Source organism: Pygocentrus nattereri, chromosome 2 (assembly GCF_015220715.1).
Source record: "Pygocentrus nattereri isolate fPygNat1 chromosome 2, fPygNat1.pri, whole genome shotgun sequence".
Lineage (NCBI taxonomy): Eukaryota > Metazoa > Chordata > Actinopteri > Characiformes > Serrasalmidae > Pygocentrus > Pygocentrus nattereri.
The window spans coordinates 31986457-32009924 of NC_051212.1; the positions used below are offsets into that span (position 1 = coordinate 31986457).

The 23468-nt window shown below is 40.5% G+C and overlaps 1 protein-coding gene across 1 annotated transcript; it reads left to right on the plus strand.

Moving 5' to 3' along the window:
• Positions 1–948: 948 nt before the first annotated feature.
• Positions 949–23194, plus strand: nectin4a (nectin cell adhesion molecule 4a). Its single transcript, XM_017718856.2, has 11 exons — positions 949–1582; positions 9819–10013; positions 10559–10726; positions 13779–14057; positions 15440–15557; positions 17709–17860; positions 18678–18837; positions 19702–19774; positions 19901–19960; positions 20059–20247; positions 21071–23194. The coding sequence occupies exons 1-11, from the start codon at positions 1513–1515 to the stop codon at positions 21557–21559; spliced, it is 1953 nt and encodes a 650-aa protein (XP_017574345.1). The 5' UTR covers positions 949–1512; the 3' UTR covers positions 21560–23194.
• The last annotated feature ends 274 nt before the right edge of the window (positions 23195–23468 follow it).

The window sequence follows — 23468 nt, forward strand, 5'->3', positions numbered from 1 at the left end:
CGTGCACAAACAACAACATGAGTCTTCTGAAAAAAGCTCATGTTACAGAAATATGTTGTTCTGTCTTGCTGCTTTTGGGAAGATAATCTCTCCTGCGCTGTAGAGCCTCAGGCTATAACTGCTTTTAATGGAGAAGAAGTTTAAAGGTTATGGTGTCTCTTCACCTCTAGGCGAGGTGCAACCAGATCCACAAAATGCATTACCACTCAAGACCAAGCAGAAAAAAAGCAAAAGCCGTGCTTTTCATCTCGGCCTTGATAGCACAGGCATATGTATCAGAGCACAGCTGTCAGACATGGTTCAAATTCTCCTGGTTGGTGATCTGGGGGTTTTAAAGAAAGGTGTCTGGCAGAGGGAGAGATGCCTTGATACAAGACAGAATATCAGTAAGGGATCAGTTAGATGGGACTAGGTTTAAGGTTAAAGATTACAACACACAAAATATATTTGGCAGAGCTGTAATTACATTGTAATTACCATATAGTTAAAAACAGTAAAAAGGGTTTTGGGTGATGTCGGAGCAGTTAAGGAATATCCAGCTTTCCCTTATAAACAGTGCTTGGCTTGTTTGTGTTTTTCCTTCAGACACTGCTGTGAGTTCCAAGGAACCTGAAAGATGAGTGTGGCGATCGTCAAGGAGTCGGTTCCTTTGAACCACTCCTTTTTCATAAACCTTTCATACCGATTCGCTAAGGTCAACCGATCCATCTACCTCGTGTAGTCTGACAATATATTCTACCCAAATTTATGGCCGGAAGATTCAAAGTGACAGATGAAGTCTAGGAGTTTTACAGGGCTGCGGCGGCAACACTGGACTCCCTCACTGAGGAGACTGAATCGTTTAATCGGACGTTCGAATCATTGAATCGAAAAGTTAGAATGACTCGGTTCAGTCAACTGAATCGGACTTCCGATTGCTGCTGACGGTGAACGCGCGAGGGCGAGGTGAGCGGACAGGTGTCTGAGGAAAAGCTCCAGGCAGACTGTCACAAATACATCACAGCTCAGCTCGCGGGGCAGATTCAGGACGTTTTGACTAATTTTAGTGTTTAGTATGTTTTAGTGTTTTGTATGAAATCAAAGCCTTTTTTCCAGCGGACGCTTCGGCTTTCAGAGCTCATGGGCGAGTGTGAGTCAGAGAGACGCGCTGCTCCGCAGAGCCGATCCTGACGGACTGAACCGCTCGGAGCGCGACGTCTAAGCCCGTGTTTTGGACAGCGGCGCCCGAAAGTGGCCGGTAACCGTTTCTTACGTGGATTCTACTCGGACTTCGGTCTTTCTTATTCACTACTACAGCCGTCTGGGAAACGGAATAACCAGAGGAAAACCCGGGATTAACGGTTAATTGGTTCAGACTCTGCATTCTGGGTAGCAGAACCTGAGTTATTTTGTTTAGTTGGCCTTTTTTGTTTTTGTTTTTATTTGTTTGTTTGTTTGTTTGTTTGTTTTTTTGCTTTTTTTCGATGAACGTTCCTGCAGTGAACTCTACTGACATTTGACATTTGAGTGAGGATGAAAATCCAGGCACCGAGGATGACCCCAGCGTTCATCTGCTCCAGGATTCTGCTCGTGTGTCATTCATGTGAGTATTTCAGTTAAACTGTCTATTTAGTGTTTCTGAAGAATTTCTCTCACTTGTTGCTCAAGAAGCTTTAACTCCAGAGCTCAACACGTCCACAGCTGTCTGACTTTTCAGGAAGAACTGGTTATGAATATCGACTCGCCTCCGCTCTCTCACTCTGTGTGTGTGTGTGTGTGTGTGTGTGTGCTATCTATCGTCTTGCTATCTTTGTGAGGACTGTACGTCCCCACCATTGTATGTCAACATTACTTTTTCGCTCAAGTAAAAACATAGAGCTGGTTCTTACTTAAGAATGTGTGTTTGTTTGTCTTTTTGCTGCACATTGCATGTTTAAAAGAGCAAAAAAATGCTCTATCCCTTTGGATAATGAGGTTATGGTTAGGTTTAAATGGAGCATTACTTCGTTACAGTAATAAAAAGTAATCAATCAATCGAAAAAATCAATAGAAACCAATTCCTGCCTCATGCTAGTGAGGAAGAACTCACTAGTAATGTAAGACAGTTGTTTGTGTGTGTGTGTGTGTGTTTGTGTGTGTGTGTGTGTGTGTGTGATTCAGAGCTACAGGATGGCCCTCCCTAACACACACAGTGTGGGACTAGTGGGCTTAAGTCTGTGTTTCATTCTGATGCCTGGTTCAAAGACAGAAGTTTTTACACATAGAATTCAGCATTTATTCAAATCAAATCAAATTTATTTGTAACGCTTTTTATAACGGATGTTGTCATAAAGCAGCTTCACAGAATTCCAGAAAAGACACAGTTTTGACATGAATGTAAAAAAAAACCCGGTGAGCAAGGCAGGGACGACAGTGGCAAGGAAAAACTCCCTCAGAGCTGAGGAAGAAACTTTGGGAGGAACCAAGGCTCACCAGGGGGGACCCATCCTCCTCTGGTCAAACTACCTACAAGTGACTATACTACTAATATTAATAGCAGTAGTATTAGTAGTAGTAACAGCTAGCAGTCTATGAAAACATCAGTGTAGGGTGGGCAGCTAGTCCAAGGGAGGTGGTGGCAACTGGGACGTGGGCAGCCGGTCTGAAGTGGGTAGCAGGAGAGCTCAACAGTCAGTCGTCCTTCAGTGTCCGGCCGGACATGTGGGCGGTCGTATACTCGGAAAAAAGACAGGGAAAGGGAATTTATTCTGTCTGTTTGTATGTAAAACAGGGAATGTGAACATTTACAGAGTGCGGCTAACGACTCCAGCAGATCTGACTATGACAGCTTAGCTAAAAGGAGAGAACCGGAAGGACACACAGACACGAGAGCACTCTGAAACAGTTTGGCATCCCTTCACTCCACCGTCCACAAACCTGCGTGACCGCGTGTGAGCAGCGGGACGACAGCACCAGCGTCTCAGTTTACTCTGTGTTTAAGTTGTCAGTTTAATTCCCTGTGTCCATGAACCCCTGGATCTGCTGTCTTTATCTAAGGGGGAACATTAACTACCAAAAGCTAAACTGAACAGGTGAGTTTTCAGCCTAGATTTGAAGATTGAGACTGTGTCTGAGTCCCAAACATTTTCTGGAAGATCATTCCAGAGTTTGGGGGCTTTATAAGAAAAAAGCTCTTCCCCCAGCTGCAGCCTTCTGAATTCTAGGAACTATTAATAAGCCAGCACTCTGGGATCTGAGTAGTCATGATGGCTCGTAATAGGAAATAAGGTCTTGCAGGTACTCAGGAGCGAGCTCATGTAGGGCTTTATACGTCAATGAAAGGACTTTTTTATTCCCCTTTGATTACTGGAGTTAGTGTTAGATTTGTAATACTTAGATTAACAGTGAGGGGGATGTTTCCTTCCTTTTCACTGAGAGTATATGATGGCTTCAGTGATCGTTCAGGCACAAATTCAAAAACGTTCAAATCATGAACTGCTTGTTGTGTTTAACAGGCTTAAAGGGTTCATTCTAAGTTTAAGTTCCTTCAGAGTGGTTTGATGTGAAATGCTTCATTCTGGAGAAATTTGCAGAGTTTACAGAACATTTTGTAGATTGTAATGACAGGAACCAGATGTCTGAAAAGTTTCATGGCTCTAAAAGCTGCATTTATTTATAAAAATGTATTTTTATTATTAAAACCATTTAAAAATGGCAGCCAGGTACATGCAGAGTATTGTAAGGCAAAATAATCTTAAGCATATTTTTCAGATTTCTACTATTTTGCCATCATCAGCACCTAAAACTCAGGAGATGTGTAGATTCCCTGGTCATTTTGTATAGTAAATGAAATGTCTTTGTTCGGGTTGTAGTCATTGTGACCCCTGGTTTCTATCACCACCACTGTAAAGAAATCAGAGTCAGTAAATTTCTCTGCAGTGAACTATTTGACATAAAAACATTCTGAATGACTTCGTTCACAGTCGGTTGAACGGTTGAATTATGCAGAACTTTTGAAAAACATAGCGGAATTCAGCGTTAACTTGGAGATGCTATACAGTAAACGACCTCTGGCCATCAGGGAACTGATTCTAGTTAAGGTGGCTTCATATTCTGGGCCTGTAAAATAAGGCATGACATATAAGGTGTTCTGAGAACACTTATAAGACCCACTGCGCTTTTCTTTACTGCTCTAAGATTTTTTTTCCCATACGGTGGCTGTTAAAAATCTGAATTTGCACCCATGTTAACTAGGTAATGTTTGTGTGACCGTGTGTTTATGTGGGTGTGTTGCTTTCTTTCCACCCAGAGATAATTATTGTTCAGACATTGAACAACAAGTTGAGCAGCATATCTGCCCTTCATCCATTAAATCTTTTTTAGACGCTGTTTTTCTCACCTCCCTGCCTCACACACTCCCTCCCTCCTGTTTTCTTTCTCATCTGTCTTGTTTCTGAGTTCTCTCTGCCTTTTAGGGTCTTATGATAAATGTAAGGCTACTACAATCGGCGTGCAATTTAGCTGTGTTTTTTGCGGCCTTCAGAGAGTTTTGTACTGGTCAGTTCAGTCGATCTGTTCATGTTTTCCAGTAGCTTCTGTTCTGAAATGAAACAGGTTTCACAGAACTCCAGCAAAAAACTAATGAGAAACTGAGGCAAAGTTCATTTAGAGATTGCAACATTTTTACTACTACACTGGACTATGTGGTTGTAGGTAAAACTAGGCTGGATGGAAATTATTATAATGGAAACATGCATGGGAAACAGTGTGACCCATCTAACCCTTCACAGTGTTGTAGCATCGGCACAGAAGACAACACAGACAACACTCCGTGAGCGGGCAAATGCTCTTATTTCTTAACAGGTACTTTAACACAGGTTAACCTTGCCCAGCATTAACAACCCCCCCCCCCACCAAGCTGCACCAATAAATACAAAAAGTAACAACCACACAATGTCATTTTTGCATACTGAAAGCCACGTTGCAGCAGCCCATAGCAGACTACACTATCATTTGAAATTAATAATGTCTTCAAGTAATTTTGACAAAAACTGTCTGTTAGTATGCTATGCTCTTTAAATACTAAGATGTGCTTGAACCTAAAATGCCTGTTTACCATTTACCGCACTTTGAAAGCCTTAACATCAACATGCAGAATTCTGAGAAAGTTCCGTCTCTCTTTGTTATCTCCCTTAGCTATCAAACTTTCAGTACAGGTTACATGGTAGCGTCTCTTACACTTGTACCAGCAGGCTAAATAGATCAGTAAGTACGATCTCACAGAAGAGAACATTTTTCAATCAAAAATATACTGGCTTTACCAGATGTTTGTACCTGACATTTATCAGAACCGATAAGATGTTTGTAGGCCAATTCATAGTGAAGTGAGAAAAAAAGGGAAATGATTTAGTCACTCGATGTTAAAGCAGAAAGTTTTCATGTCCAACAAGGAGGTCTGTGCAATGGAGGCTACCCCTTCAGAAGAGCTAATGCTAAAGCTAACCCAGAGAGCAAACAGTCAAACCAACATTGAAGTGTCAAAGTTAACTCAAACATTCTGATCCAATATTGATTCTTAACCACTTTTATACCCTCAATTTATACCACAGCAACGCAAAGTAAAAAAAAAAAAAAGAATAGAACACAGAATCACTGCTACCCAAGTTATTTTTCAACCCAATCAAAAATCCTTTTACTGCAGTGAAAAAAACGGTCTTTGTCTACAGCAAGGATCATTTCTTAAAAAGCCAACTTAAGCAATATAATCCTAGACAGTGTTTCTCAGCTGTGGTCCTGGAGGCCTGCTGCCCTGCACTTTAGTGTTTTCTCTGTTCCCAACATACCTGATTCAGCTATTCAGCTCATTAACAGCCCATTACTTAGTTAAAGTGGGTGTGCTAAAGCAGGAAAAGCTCAATGTAACGCGGAGTGAGGTAGCGGACGCATGTGTGGAGGTAAGCAACTTTCATTGAGGGCAAATCCAGGGTCGCGGTCAAAACAGTCCAAGGTCATTGAGCCAATACATATAGATTGTGGGGTAGACATGACAAAACCAGAATAAAATACAACACCGAGAAACAAAGCAAACACAGACCAACGCATCAAAGACCAGTCAACACAAGGGGCAAACAGGGCTTAAATATACAGGGAAAACGAGAGACAGGTCGGAGGGCAGAGTCATAAAACAAGGGGCTGGACTAAACCAAAACGTACATGGACAGGACTGGGAGGGGCCAATCGTGACAGTAACCCCCTACCCCCCACCCCCACCCCCGCCCCAAAGGCACGAACACAGAGGTGTACACCGCGTACACCGAGGCACGCCAACCAAACACAGAAACAAAACAAAAACAAACAAGGACAAAACAAGGACAGAACCAAACTAGACATGGACAGGAGCCGGGACAGGACACGAGACAGGCACAGACACAGAAGTCAGAGCAGGAGAACACAGAACAGAAACCACAGCCACAGACACACGAGCAGAGGCAGACACGGGCACAGAGGCCGAAGAAGACACGGGAACAGTAACGGGAGACAACACCAGACACAGGAACAGATGAAACATGAACAGAACGAGGACAAAACACGGAGGGAGGATGAGGAGGCACAACACAAAACGACGCCGAACGAGACACGACCAGAGGAACAGGACGAGGGAACAGGGGAACGACAGGGGAACAGGCACCAGGACAGACACAGGAACAGAAACAGAAACGGAAACGAAAGGAGAAACAGGAACAGAAACCACAACAGCAACGGGAACCGACACAGACACAACAGTAGGGAACAAAACCACACCAGGGACAGAGGAAGGCAAAAATGCCGGGAAAGAAACAGGAAGCACAAAAGGAGGCACAGAAGAACCACGGGGAATAGACACAGGCGAGGGCAGGATGGGCGAGAAGAGAGGGGCTGTAAGGTCCACGGGGGCAGGCGGGCCTGCTACGACGTCCACGGGGGCAGGTGGGCCCGGAGACGCAGGGTTGCCGTGGGGTGTGGCCACGGGATCAGGAATGCCGTGGGTTCCCAAGGCTCACTCGAGTTCCACAGAAAGGGTCTTCTGTATGCTCCGTCCGTCTAACCACGTCTTGCACTGCAGGTCGCTCCTCCCTGCAGTGTTGCTCAAGACGGGCAGACCCAAGGCGCTTACCTGAGCGCTCGTCATCAGAACACAAGGCAGGAAGGTCCTTCGCTTTCTTGCGAGACCGACGAGACGCTCGTGTTCCCTCAGCGCCAGGGGATTTGCTCTCACTGGCAGGGCAGCGTTGGGACGCGGTTAACTCGTGCTAAGTGGAAACAGCCGGAGTTTCGTCCCAATAGAACAGCCACATGCCAGTCTGTCGCTTACCTGCTGCGCCGTGTGGTGGCTGGTCTTTATGTAACGCGGAGCGAGGTAGCAGACGCATGTGCGGAGGTAAGCGACTTTCACTGAGGGCAAATCCAGGGTCATGGTCAAAACAGTCCAAGGTCATAGAGCCAATACGGAGAGATTGTGGGGTAGACATGACAAAACCAGAATACAGTCAACAACACCGAGAAACAAAGCAAACATCAAACAAAGACCAGTCAACACAAGGGGCAAACACAGGGCTTAAATACACAGGGAAAACGAGGGACAGGTGAAAACAATCAGGAGCGGAGTCACAAAACAAGGGGCTGGACTAAACCAAAACAAAAACTTACATGGACCTGACTGGGAGGGGCCAATCGTGACACTCAAACATGAGCAGGGCAGTGGGTCTCCAAGACCAGGCTTCAGAAACACTGGCCTAAAGCATGCAGCACTTTCCCTCAGTTTCAGACAAAAATGTATTTTTATTCAGATTTTCTGACTAGCAAGGTAATAAACAATACACCAAACAAGACAACAAATTTAATTTTTCTTCTTGAAAGCTCTGAAAAATAAAAGCAAGCTGTGTTTTTAACCAGTTGTTATGCAAAAAAGCATAACAATAAGAATAATTTCTTTCTCTATATTTCAAAAGCAGTCATATTTCTCAGCTTGGTAAATGACCACTAAAATTGGTTCATTTCCTCTAGTCAGCAAAGATTTAAAGAAGAGCCATGATATTTTGCTAACAGTAAACCAGGTAATACTGTAAAGTAATTAATGTTCAGTTTTGATAATGTTGTCTATCACACAAACATCGACCTTTGAAAAAATGTCAGGAGTGAAAATATTATCTACATGATGGAGACAGCAGCTGAACAGAGAATCTGAGAAGCAGGGCGTGTGAGTTCATACTGATGTGTCCATCACATGATCTGGCAGTCTTCTGTAAATCAACGTTTTATGCCAGTGCAATGAGCCAACTTTGGTCTCGTGGTTAACTACAAATGAATATAGCTGTAGAGGCCTTGGGGGCATGGCCATGTCTTGATGTTGCGTCTTGTTAGTTCAAAATGCATGTGCGTGTTACTTTGTGCAAGGCAGTGGTTTTAGGTAGTTTGGTTGAGTGTCTACAATTAAGCAGTGAAGTGTGGCTAGTGATGACCTCCCAACAATTTGCATTGTGTTATGTGCCTTTTCTGCTGGTGTTTAATAAAAGAGCACTTTTCACGATAGAATCATGGCCTCTCCTGTGTCTCTAAGCTGAAACCACAATATTTTCAATGTCACTGTTGCCAAAGTTGGGAGCTGGTGACTTTCAATGATAGTTTCACATTGATCAAACACATGTTGCTGTCAAATTTCAACCCCAGCCAAAATGATAAAAAATCAATAATCATCAAAAATCATTGTCACCCTGCTATGTGAGAACACTAGAGCTAGCTGGTGGTGAGGAGGACCCATAGTCTTTTACACAAGGTCTTTCAGCAAGCTTTAATAGAACAACACAAACACTGACGTGGATTAGAGCATTTATCTTTTTGCATTATATTTTAATATGGTCTCGTTTAATCTCCATGATTTATCAAGCTAACTGTGAGCTAACAAGCTAAAATGATTATTAAAAATGATTTTAATCCGACATTGCAAGTGTCAGGCATTATGTGTTCTTCAACACTTTCTTTCCTCCATTTCTTAGTCTAAGAATTCGGGCTAGTTCACTGCCGCTGCTGCCCTTCTCATTGCAGACAAGTTTGAAGAGTTCTCTCAGTTTTTCCTTCACTTGATGGAGAAAGAAACCTTTAGAGATGATAGTGATTGGCTAAGAGGTGTGTCAGTTATATTTTTTAGAAATGGTCAATTATTGAAGACATCCAACAATAAAATTTGGAAAAACAAACAACAGTGGTCTCTGATGACTTCTCCCCTTCCACTTCATATTTATAGCCAGTGACTGCAAAATGTGTGCAGCGTTCCACACTTCATTTTTTGAGGGGTATGTGATTACAGTATTAAAAGTACATCCTGTTTCTTATGCTGGTGGATGGTACACTACAGAAGCCTGGACCCATGGCCTGCATATTTTATTGTTATCTCTGCTCTAACACACCCCAACCAACGATTTAGCTCATTAATGAACTCTTCTAAAGCACTAAAATGTTCAGGACAGCAGTTCTGCATGATCAAGACTGTGAAGCACAGGAGTGAGAATGATGGGTAAAAAGTGATTTGGCTTAATGGACAGTTGAAATAGTTTTACTAGACGAACAAACTGGAGGTGCCGACATCTCATTTTTCAGAGTTGAACTATTTATATTTTTTATAGCATTTCTCGCTGTTTTTTCCTCCTTTTTTAATACAAAGTGCAAACATTGTAACTTTTTGCCTCCTTTTGGTTACTTAAGCTGTTGTTAGCTTTTGAATACATATTTCAGACTACAGCAGTAACTGTTCATTGAGACCGTTTTTAATGCTCTCTCTCCCTCTCTCTCTCTCTCTCTCTCTCTCTCTCTCTCTCTTTCTTCAGTGGTCTGTGTACATGGTGGGATGTTTGTGGAGCCCTCATCCCCTGCCGTGTTTTCTGTAGCAGAGGGAGAGACACGGCTGCCCTGTCAGTTCAAGCCGTCAGAAGAGAGTGTGGTTCAGGTCATATGGACAAAGGAAAAACCAGATGGAACCAAAGAACAGATCATAACTGCTCATCATACAGAAGGACAGTTAGGTAAAAATGCATTTATAGCATCCATATATTATACCTCCACACCCAGGAAGTAGTTATTGCTTTAATGAAATTATGTCAGTAATAATAACAACAACAACAACAACAATAATAATAATAATAATTGTTGTTGTTGTTGTTGTTACTGTTATTATTGTTGTTGTTGTTATTATTATTATTATTATACACAATTCCAGCAGGCAATGTCATTTGTAAACCATTGTTTCAAAGACAACAGTGAAAGATTATTCAATAAAAAGCACAATAGTTATTTTCCTCATAGGCAAAAAACCCTTTAACCCTTTATTATAGTCTACATTTATTACTGTAAACTTGAATTCCATCAAATTCTTTTTTAACACATAAACAATGACATGTTAGTGTTTGACTAAAACATTAGTTAACAGATTTTCAAAATGAAAAAGTACAAGATAGATCTGACTGAAAACAGTGTTATAAAATATAAATTGTTAAAAAGCTAAATTTCTCTTCCTGTGACTGGTAGGATTTTTCTCAAATTTTTTGTTTACTGTTCTGTCTTCCCTCAGAATCTCGTGATTATGCAGGCCGTGTGCGATTCGAGGGCACAAACCCCATGGCGAACTCTGCTCTGATCATCATGAATACAAAACTGGCAGATGAGGGAAAATACACCTGTACCATTAGTGCCTTTCCCACTGGAAGCAGTGACACCCAGCTGTCTCTCACTGTGTGGAGTAAGTGTTTGTACATATTTTAGTTTGCAAATTAAAACTCATAAAGCTGCATTTCACTCAGTTTCTCTCTGTGATGCCTTTGGCCAAATTTCCATCTACCCAGACATAAACAATCAACCAAGATGTGTTTTGCAGAACAACAAAGCTCTTGTGTCTAACAAGGTTATAACCACCTCTTAGCATTATGCAAACTGAGTGTCTGAATCATCTCACACTTGCCTCCAACCATGTCGAGCTGTTAGGTATCTCAAATAGACTTCTCCTGTGGTTCCTAACACTGAATGACGCAATGTTATCTATACAAATGGACATAAGTATATAGCATATTTAGAAACAACAGTGACAGCCATTTTGTTCTAACAGGTCTTAGCTGATCGACTACATTTGGAGTATGGGGAAGGAGTGGGCAAATCGTTTGATTCTTGTTCATCGTTTGTAGGGTGGGATTTAAGCAGTAAAAGTGAGAGGTTCTGAGAGAGCAGGTTTAGCTAATAGATTCTTGGGGGAACTGCTTCACACTTTGCTATTACCTTTATTAGTTTACTGCTAGTTAGTTTATCCATGTGACTCCTACAAGCGCTGTCCAGCACAGTTTGATGAAGAAATGGCTCTAAAAGTCAGTTAAAGGTTATATTTGAATGAGAGGACTATGCCTGTAGCTTGCATAACTAAAAAGCATGCAAGCAGCTGGACTTTTTTGGGGGGCAGTCGTGGGCTGGAGGTTAGTGAACTGGCCCTGTGACTGGAAGGTTGCCGGTTCGATGCCCAGAGCCAGTAGTCCATGACTGAGGTATCCTTGAGCAAGACACCTAACCCCTAACTGCTCCCCGGGCACCGTGGATAGGGCTGCCCACTGCTCCGGGCAAGTGTGCTCACTGCCCCTAGTGTGTGTATTCACTAGTGTGTATGTGGTGTTTCACTTCACGGATGGGTTAAATGCGGAGGTGGAATTTCCCCGGTTGTGGGATTAAAAAAGTATCACTCACTCACTTTGGCCTGCACTACTATTGATGGGTTACATCAAATGTGTCAGACTCCAGTTTTGATGGGACAAAACTCTGCAGCACACTTCCTCATTAGACACCTGATTCAGCTCATCAGCTAAATAGCAAAGCCTTCATGAACTGAATTCACAGTGTTAGATGAAGGTAAATGCTAATCTCTGCAGCACTTTGGCCTGGAAGAACCCCCAATTAGACAATCCTGGTTTAAAGATTCAAACTAGGAAATTTCATCAGCAGCAAAAGAAAATCTTGTCATTACTAATTTATTCTGTTAACACATTATTAACAAATGAAGTGTGATTTAGTAGAGGAATTTATTTAGAAACAGCAAAGCAACGCCAGGTATTGTGTGTGTATTTATAATGTTTACAACGTTTACATATTTACATACTGTATATAGATTCGTAAATGTACAAGTGATCCATCCATCCATTTTCCAAGCCGCTTCTCCGTCAGGGTCGCGGGGGGATGCTGGAGCCTATCCCAGCAGACACCCTGGACAGGTCGCCAGTCCATCGCAGGGCAGACAGACAGACACAGACAGTCACACACACACTCACACCTAAAGGCAATTTAGCATGTCCAATTGACCTGACTGCATGTCTTTGGACTGTGGGAGGAAACCGGAGAACCCGGAGGAAACCCACGCAGACACGGGGAGAACATGCAAACTCCACACAGAGAGGACCCCAGGCCCTCCTCGCTGTGAGGCAACAGCGCTACCCGCCACGCCACCGTGCCGCCCTATGTACAAGTGAAATGGACATTAATCATGATTGAATCAAATCGTGCTGGAACACTGGGCCATGGGGACCTAGGATTGTTTAAACAAAAGGGAACAGAGTATATGGGGAACACAGAGCTCTGGAAACATACAACTGTAAAGGAAAATAAAGGGCTCCTAACTTTGGCAGTCCTAGTAAAGTTAATGCAAGTTTTCTGTAGCCGGGTTTCTCATTGTCTATATAGGAATGTTTCAGTCATGTTGTGGTTGATGTTTGGAAATCGGCAGCATGGATCCATGGAAATGGACCGTTTAGTCTACACAAAGCAAAAAGAAAATGGGCAGAAAATGTTCACAAGATATTTTTTCACCATAAAACTGTGTTGCTGTAACAAATATTACCACAGTGTAGAGACTGAAGCTCTGCTACAGGGTTAAGCTCATGGATAGCTACCTCCCCATCCACTTTAGCCAGTGAGCTACAGGCTTCAAACTTTATAGAATTTTAAACAGAATGTCACTAACTTGGGAGCTAGCTAAGCTAACTAGCTCCCAAACTTCCTAACTGATCAGGTCTGGACTTCTTCCACTCCAGAGCTTTTGCTCAGCTGAAGGCCTGGTCTGCAGAGGTGCAGCTAGATGTACCTCTAAATATTTGCTGGTAGGCTAAATTGGGTGAAAAATAAAAATGCAATTTACCTTTAATTTATCTGAAATATTGTAGTGTCGCCTCAGAGGAAAATGCAGAAAACGGTGTTCATATGAACAAATGCTCTTCAAAAATGCCCAGCCCAGGGCTAACCCCAGCAGGAAATACAGAAAGGGAGTAACACAGGAGGATACAAAATGTGAGGAGAATAGACCTTCTGACCTCTAGTTAACTCCAAAGCCTCCTTTCTCAGATACAGTTTACACCAAGCAAAATAACTACTCTGATAACAACATAAACATAGCAACAACAGCAACAATAACAGTCCCTTTTCTAAAACTGGAGCATGGCCACACCCCGCTAAGCTCCTCACGGCAGTGCGGCCCACGACGCTGCAGTATTAATGCCTCTGTAATCATCTTATGTCTTAGTGATATTCTTTCAATGCTTTCTTTTAAGGTGTTTTGTTTCTCAGTTCAGTATATTAAAGGTCTCTGTAGTTTCAGAGGAACACGTCACAGATGCTCAGTGCAGTTCCGGCGTTCATTTACATCCACAAAAGCATTTTAGAATTTTTCAAATGTCATCAAACATCAAAGACTGAGTGTAGTGCAAAAAATGAGTGTAGTGCTGGTTATTCAATATTCATTGCTTCTTGGTTTTGTCTTCCTTTAGCGCAACCCATCTCCACTTTGGATACCTTTATTCTAGTGGAGGGTCAGTCTTTTCGGCAGGCCGCTACATGCCGCTCGATGGCGAAACCTCAGCCTGGTCTGTCTTGGGACACAGACCTACCGGGCCAGAGCCAGAACCGCAGTCTGGAAAACGGAGTCTCTTTCATCAAGTTCTCCCTGCACCCCTTGCGCTACATGAATGGCCGCAAGATGGACTGCCTGGTTTGGCACCCGACTCTAAAAAGCCCACGGAGGTACAGAAGCCAGGTTGTAGTGCACTGTAAGTATGACAAGGTCATGCTTTTTTTTTTACAGTTTTTACATATAAACTCATTTGTATTTTGTTACATTGGAAAACAATGATTCCCTGAAGAACGTTTCTGCACATGGTTCCTGAAAGAACCTTTTTTGTGAAGGAGATTTATGAGTGTGAAGAACACTTTTTTTCTGCAAATTAAAGAACCACACACCCAAGATAATAACTATTTAGGAACGCTTATTTTTAAGAGTGACAGATCTGTATGTGTAACTGTTTGTTGCCGGTGGTTAACATGTAGTTAAACATTGTTAAACATTCTCCATCCATCCATCCATTTTCTAAGCCGCTTCTCCGTCAGGGTCGCGGGGGGATGCTGGAGCCTATCCCAGCAGTCTTCGGGCGGAAGTCTTTGTCCAAATCACATAAAACACATAAATGACCTTCTGGCCTCTTCCACTTTTTACAGTGAAATCAGCTTGTTTGTCTGCCCTTTTTCACGATGCTCTAGCGAACTCAGAGAGTATTTTGACTAATGTTGTAGTTTATCTCTTTCATCTACTCATTTAAGTAACCATTTCACCTTTCACTCACCTAGTGGAAAAATGCCCTTCAGATTCTTTAGGTCTGCTTGGTAACCTCTCTGAACTTGTGGTTGGTAGCACCTGTTTTGTGTCTGCCTCGGGAGTATGACTACCTAGTTTCTGTCTGATTCATTGTCGTAACATCTTTAGTTCCGAGAAATTAGCCAAGGAAATTCTGGGTGTGTGTGTGAAGCAGCTGATTGGTTTACATTAGTTTGTAACAATCCATGCAGGGAAATTGCTAAGTAGCATTATTATTGGGATAATGTTATTATCTTTGTGTTGTGTCATAGTATTACTAATGATTATTAGCATAGCATTAGTGCCTACATCATTATGATATTATTTTCACTATAACAAGAAAGGAGTGAATTTGAATCAGCATTTCAACACAGGTTGAAATGTAACCTTTAATGATAATGGGGCACAAAGTGGGTATTTCCAGTCAATTTAAAATCCTTAGTCTTGTTAAATTCTATCCTTAACATATAATTTAAAAGACAAAAATCTTTGTATAATAGTGAAATTTGAGTGATGACATCACTGTGCCATAGTCAGGGAAAAATAATAATTAACAATATCATGTTTCACCTTCCTCTCCCAACACCCCACCTATCATTAAGTAAAACTGTTCAGCTAGCTCAGAGACCCTCCCTTACAATGTTTCACTCAGGCATACGTCATAGTACCGAAGAAACATATGTTATGATTTCTGATTAACAATGACTTTAAAGGCAGTATGTGTGTGTGTGTGTGTGTGTGTGTGTGTGTGTGTGTGTGTGTGTGTGTGTGTGTGTGTGTGTGTGTGTGTGTGTGTGTTAGACCCACCGGAGGCAGCAATCAAAGGTTATGATGACAACTGGTATGTGGGACTGGAGGACGTAAAGCTAGAGTGTGATGGTGAAGGAAACCCAAAACCAGACAATTTCACCTGGAACAGGTAAATAATCATGTAATGGTCTGTCTGCTCATTCAGCTGTCTGTCTGCACTCCTGAAAATAAATGTGCCATAAAAGATTCTGTTCATGATGGTCATGATCTTGGTTTTCTAAGGACCCTTTCTATGGATGGCTCTTTGGAGACCCATTTTTGCAAACAAGGAAGAACCCTTAAAGTGGTATAAAATCTTTAGGCTCTTTTAATCTTTAAATGGTTCCAATGCATCACTAAAACTATCCTGTAGTCACAGTTATTACTGTAGTTGTTCTATATCATTTAAGTATAATGGTTGATTGCAAAGTTAATGCATTAATGTTCAGTTTACATTCTGCACTGAAAGGTGCGAGTCTGCACATCTAGGTTTTTATGTTGGATTCAATATCAAGAAAGGGGGCTGAAAGTTACTATTTTGTGTGCATTAGTGTTCTGAATTTTTATCACGTGTTTGTCATTGATTAATATAGAAAAAAAAATAGACAGATGTGCAGAAGTTTTACTTATGCGATTACATTTGAATGGTATAGCAAAGTGATGAAAGTCTTGGGGGATAATCTGCATCAGGATAGTCAGTAATCAAAAAAAAAAAAGAATACAACAATAATAATAATAAAAATAATCCAAAAATGCCTTTTCACCTGCTCTTTTGCCCGGCCTAAGCTGCATGTCACGTTTCTGTTTCTTTCCCTGCTCGCATGCCGCAGTAATCCACTCTAAAGGTGTGGTATCTCAGTGATTCAATCAGCTAAATTTATTAACACACCCTCACTGATTTTTTCGTTTACCAGATAGGACTTTTCTGTAGCTCTAGCCTGTATGACCATGTTTATATGCAATGTATTAGAGGAAACATTTGTGTTGTAATTATGTCACAAATAAGTCGCAGTGTTTTTCATTAGTCACACACACACACGCCTTATTTTGCGATTAGCTGCAGGAGTGACTCAAAGTTCTATGCACGCACCTTCAAGCAGTCAGCCACTCGTTTCTTGAGCTTTTGTCTTTCACACACAGCATTTTGGTGAGTGACCTAAGTGGCAGAACCTGTTCTGTGTCTGCTCAGTGCAAATGCAAAGTGAGTAAAGTAACTGTGTCCTGGTATCGTGTTGCAGCTTGTGCATAAACCGTCAGCAACACACTTTCACACGAAAGAGGAAGGGAGAGGAGGGTGAGAAATGGGGGGAATGACTGATGACTGGGGGATGAGTGGATATATGTGGATTTGGTAGAGGTGAAGTAAGGGTGGACTACATGATAAATGACATCATGATACAATTATTTGAATATATCCTGGATATCATCAGTACTTCTGGAACACTGAACAACTGCATGTTTCATAAAACATGACGGATTTAGACCAATTATAGAGAGCCTGTGAACAACTAGTGTGTATTAACTACATAAACTGCACAGCTGCAAGTAGCTGATTGGTTATCAGCCCATTATGACATCATCTCATTTTATTAATTTAGTTTTCTCAGTTTTGTTCATAGTTTTCTTTATAGTTGTATGTGAAAGTCAAACACTCCAGTTTCATTTTATGCTTTGTTGATTTTGATGAGTTAATACATCCAGAGAACCTAAAATGTGACATTTTTCTGCATGTTTGCATAGTTTCTATTTACCTGCACATTGGAAAACATATAAAAGGTGCCATAACCTTTGCACAGACCGCATTATTTTTCCAATGTGTTAAATTCAGCAAATAAACATTAATTGTACATTAAAACATGCAGACGTGTTTTCTTTTCATGGCACATCATATAAGACATGTATTGGATATATTTGTTTGCTGTTATTTATTTAGACAAGATGATATTTAGACAGCAACCAGGTAAAATGTGTCGTCGGAGTTTGGGGGAAACTAGTTTACTGTCACTATGCAAACTCGTCTGTGTCTCATGTAAAATATGTTCCATGTACTTCCTTCTACTCTTCCTTTCACAAAAGTCAAACACTTCACACTAAAACAGTTCAGTCTTAGACGTTGGCAGCATTTTCTGTTTCTCACAAGTAATGAAGCAATTTGTCACCAGTGACTAGAACTTTGTTCAACAGTAGGATGACTGAATGTCAATTTAGGAAATAATTCATATTGCCAGATACTGAGTCTTAAACTGGTTGAGTTACAGAACTGGCTGTTCTCACTCTTCAGGAACGATGGAGGTTTACCAGACGGCGTGACGACAGAGAAGGGACTTCTGAAATTTAACAGGCCTCTGACCCTGACAGACACAGGAGAGTATGAATGTGTAGCCACCAACCTGGTGGGCTCAGGGCGATCTCACTTGAAGATAACTGTAACTGGTACGTTTGCCTGTATGTTGTTTTGTAGTTATTGCGTATTCACATGGAAATAGAACTTGAAAGAAAATGTATGATGCATCACATCAACATCACAATACAAATAAATAACATCAGCATGATTGCTGCTAAATGTAAATGAAAAACATGTTTAGGTTTTGTACTTTCATGTGAAAATACAGCCCCATTTCCAAAGTAGTTGGGACAGTTGTGTTGTCTTTGTACTATTTTCAATTACATTAGGATTTTAATGATTTGCACATTGTTGCATGCTGTTTTTTTACATTTTGCACAGCATCCGAACTTTTTTGGAAATGAGGTTGTGTAACAGAATGACCTTTTCTTTTGTATCTTCTGCTTTAATTAGATATTTTAAATCTGATGTACCAGAACTTTACTTGGTTTTTAAAGTGCTTTAATAAACAAATGTGACTTGTGGTACCTGTAGTTTGGCCTTGTTGTAAAAAAAAAAGAAAAATGAACCAAAACTACTGGAGACTCACATCTTCCCGCCACAGCTGGTGACAGTGTGTTAAAATAAACTTTTTATCTAAATTCAGTGCTACATTTGAATGTATTTAAATTTGCAGACATGGGCTTTCGGCACTGTTTTACTCAACAAATACTTCAAGAACCTTTAGTTGCCGCCCTCTAGTTCTGTGCAGACTCTGGGATATTTTAGATCTTTCATTGCTGATTGCTGACCCCTAGTGCCTGTATTATACACGTGCACAATACATAAACTTTGATTAAAAAAATTACTGGGTGGTCAGTTGGTTGTGACTAAGTGAATATGATTGTTTGTCTGTCAATTTAACAGAGTTACGTCAAAAAAAGACATCATTCGACAGCCTCCTGCTCATCATCATAGGAGCCGTTGCTGTTATGGTGGTGATTATTCTGGTGGCTGTGGTCCTAACAGTGAACCGACACTACAAGCGAAAAAACAAACAGCTGACCATGGAACTGAATGAGAAAAAGTAAGCCAACATTGGACCAGTTTTAATCATTGATGAACTATTACACTAAGCTTTTCATTTCAAACATATTTATTTTTTGTTTTTGTCCATTTTTTTGTCAAATTACAAATTTATGCATATTCCATATTCTGATTAACATTTAACATTCTAACCCATATTCCAAATTTTAACCTATATTCCACATTATAACTGTCATTCTAAGTTCTATTTCATATTCCAAATGTAATTCCTGTTCCCATTTCTGACCCACATTCTAAATTCTAACTTTTCAAATTGTAACCCATAGTTCAAACTTTAACTCATATTCTCAGTTCTAACCCACATTGTGGGTTGATCTCACATTCTATATTGTAACTTATATTACAAACTCTAGCCCACATTCCACATTATAACCCATATCCCGAAGACATTAGGGATCATTAACTGCTTTCCAAAAGTAGCCACTTTAATTGGTATCACAAGAGAGAAATGTTTGTCCTTTTTTTTCAATATTTATTTTATTTTTGATACTAATTTTTACACTTAACAAGCCACATGTCAGCATTGCTAACACTTAAGACGTAGGCTGACAAAATATTAAGCCAGTGGTGGGGAATTTCTTTCAGTCATATGAAATTTCAGGAAATCTCCAATTAGCATGGCACAGAGAATCTGACTTTCCCATTTCTTTCCTCAAAGATACCAAAAATGGTGAACAAAGTCAGCAATTTTTGTACTGTTAAGTTAGATATTGATGGTTCATACAATAACCTACTTATTGAATTTTCATAATGTTTCACATGTGCATGATGTGGACATTATTCTCGTGCGTGCCTCCATCAGCGTGTTACTGCATAGAACACTCTCTCTCAATCTCTCTCGCAGGGTAGAAATCAGCACTCTATCCAGGCAGGCCTCGATCAGGAGAGTAGGCTCAATTAACACAGAAAAGTACCAGGTATGAATACATACACCTAACAATGATTCTATTTACCAAGACAATATTTACCAAGAAACTGTAACATATATTCCATTATTTTTATTGTGTGTTCATTTTGTATATCTTTTCATTCTGTCTTATCAGATGGATGAAGCTCTGCCGCTGAGAGGTGAAGGAACAATACGTACCAGCCTCAGTTCCCTGGTATATCCTTGACCTCTGTCTTCCTCTGTAGTTAAATGTTATATTCTCCTGTTCACTTTCCGGGGTGTTTTAATTTCATTCTTTTTGCTGTCTTTCAGGACCACCCCCGTTCTCGAGACAGTCACTCTACGCTGGGAGGGGCTGTGGATATGTTGGGTCGACCGGTCATTTACAATACGTCCAGACGAGGGAGGGAGCGCATGATGGAAAGAGAGAGAGAGGGAGATTTCACTCGACTGAAAGTGGAGTCTTTTGTGAAGAACAGCAATTTGTCATTGGTGCATTCGGTATGTGTCTGTACACGCATTGGTCTGATTTCCTTTCATCAGATGTTGTGCAGTGCAATACAATTTTTTACATTAAAAATACATAAAAACTGTTCTAGCCAACTTTTAAATTACTGTTTACAAATTTCTTTTCAGTAACATAGATCCAATTTGATGCCAAATAGATGTGTAAAATGAGGTCCCCTACAAGTTCGCTTGTCTGTGTGTAATTAGTAGGACAGAGTTTTTACTGTAAAAAAAAAGAAATGTTAGATGTGTCCAGAATAAATGCACAGAGCTGTAGATGATTCTAAAATGACTGAGAAATCTGCATAACATCAAGGATGAAGTTGTAGTGAAGGTAACGTTCTGAATGTCTTGTATTGAAAAATTAGTAATCAAATCTTGAAGCAGACAAAAATATTGTTAATAGAATTTACAGTGTATACTCAATCTTTTAAATATTGATTACAAATTATTAAAATGTAAAAATATAGGACAATATAATAAAGAAAATATAAATAAAATAAGAATTAATTCTGTACTGCATAAATTATTGTAAACTACCTGGCCATTTCATTACATACACCTCCTTATTTCTATTTTATCAGCTCCACTCATCATATAGGTGCACTTTGTAGTTCTACAATTACAGACTGTAGTTTGTCTGTTTCTCTGCATACTTTGTTAGCCCCCTTTAGCCTGTCCTTGTGTAGTGTAGATACAAGAAGATGTACGTAACAGCTACTACATGTCAATCTATACAAAAATAACTTAAATAATTATAATTTTGAAGTTTGAATTGTAGTATATTTCACTTTTTTTGTCTGTTTCTCATTTCTAGGAAAGCCACTTCCTCCCTCCACTCCAGCCGTCTCCATACCTACAGCATCAGACCGCCGAAGGTATCAGGTCTCGGAACGGTAGCGCTATTTTACCAGCAGAGGGCAGACCACAGTCAGGAGGGGGCAGCAGAACAGGCAGCAGAATGAGCAGCAGAAATGGCAGCGTGGTAGGCAAAAGAGAGCACCAGTCACCCCCCCTAAGCACTTCCAACTACCCTATGCTCACTGATGAGGAGGAGGGTGACCTGGGGCCAGTTGATGAAGATTCAGGGGTCTTGGGGGTCCCAAAAGAAGTGGACGGCCTAGACAATGGAGGCAGTGAGACAACGAGCTCTCAGATATCAGAGGCAATGTCTAATCACTTTGAACACAGTAACGGTATACTGTGGCCTAAGTCAAAACCCAACAGCATCCTGCTAGCGCCAGAGACCACCCGGTTACTCCCTGCACACAACGGCATCATCCACCACCAGCCTCAGATAGTGTAGGACCTCCTAACCTACAGCTCAGCACCATCATTGATCTTCAAAAGGTCAGAATGGTCATCATCAATCCACAAATGGTCAGAATGGTCAAGAGAATCATAAATGCTTTTGGATACTGGAAGACTTTAATGGCAGTAACTGGAAAAGACATTTCTTTTAATGCTATCTGTTTCAAATTGGGTCCATAATCAGGTTATGGATACCCTATCTCCTCACATATTTTCTATGGTAAAAACTTGGATCAAGTTTTTAAGCTGAACTAAACAGAGCAATACAGCTTTTTTTCCCGACTGCATGTTTCAGAACTGTGCTTGTGCCTTTTTGTGGATAAGTATTACAATAGGTGGTGACGCCTCCTGTGAGAAACATGGAAAGCCCATGATCATGTGTGAATTAATGCGCTGTGTGACCACGACAGAGAACTAAATCCTCCTGTTCTTTTTTCACTACAGCAAAACTGTGGTTTCAAGATCAAAGACCAAACCCCGGGATTAAAAATGCATGTTTTTAATGCTAATTGCCTTTTGAATGCAGATGTATCGTACTGACATTACAGTAAAAACCACGCCTATATTACATATCTTGAGTCTTTATGAACTTTTTTCTCATGACTACATGTAAATAACAGACAGAGTATATGCTGACATGAAGTATTATTAACCGCATTAAGATGTTGTGAGAATAAGTGTTTTCTGCATTAAGAGATGACCATCATCTTTGTTTACAGCCTGTTCATTGCATTTGCATCAAGATTGTATGTGCCTTAAATTCACGCACTATGACTAAAGGTCGTCTGAAAACTGAACTGTGCCACTGTTAAAGCCTATGCCCTACTGTTAAAGTGTCTATACCATGAACAGGCATAAGGACAGGCATTTGCAAGTGTATATAATGTTAGTCTGTTGGGTATAATTTTACTAACCTTGTTAATTAAGTGTCTGTCATACAATCTAATTTCTACTTTTGTTTTTCCTCTGTACTGCTGGATAGTGCTGGGATTCTGGGAAAGGCATGGGTGATTGTACGTGCAAACTAGAAATATAAAATCATTCTTTTATCTATATAAAAGTGTACTGACCAGTTATTATTCCTGTTGTTGACTTGTAGTTCATGCTGCAGGGAACCTATTACAAATCTACTAGAAAAAAATGGGGAAGCAGAAAAAAAAGCTGACAATGGGCAAATGAATGATGCAATAACGGTTCATTTCAGTTTCAGTTTGTTTGTTTTTTTTGACGAAATTGTGTACATTTATACCTTGGATTAACATCTAACATTGTGCATTTGAATTTCTCAACTGCGTTTAATTTTAATACCTTTATTCACAAATAAAATGTTGAGTTTTTCTTGATTTATGAATAGTCACTGTACATGAGACTACATTTAATATAGTACATTTAAGAAGTAAAACCTGACGTTTTTGCCATTTAGTTTGATGTATTAAAAAAAACCCTCAAAAGAAATGTAGCATTTCAGATACAGGCATTAATGAGTTAACATCTCTTTGCTTTTAGTGTCACGGAATTGGAAAAAAGATGAACTTTCCCATTGTTAACTGCACATAAAAGGCCTTCTCTGATATCTAATACAATTGTATCCGATTAAAGGCACTGTGCTGGTGGAAGCATTGATCTAAAACATTCATCTTGGTGTTTTTTCTCCAGATCATCTCTCATTTGGGGATTTCTGCTACAAACACATTGCAATGATTCATAAGGCATGGGGCTTTTATTTTGAATTCTGTGGTTCAGGGTGATTAGGGTGATGTCTGCTAGTGTACTGGTGCTGCTATTGAGGTGTACAGACTCCCATTTATTCCTATTTAACAAACAAATGGCCAAAACATGGTGTAGCTAAAGCTGAGACCTGCCGTGAATCCAGAAGCAGTGTGAGTTTTGGAGCAGGAAGTTGT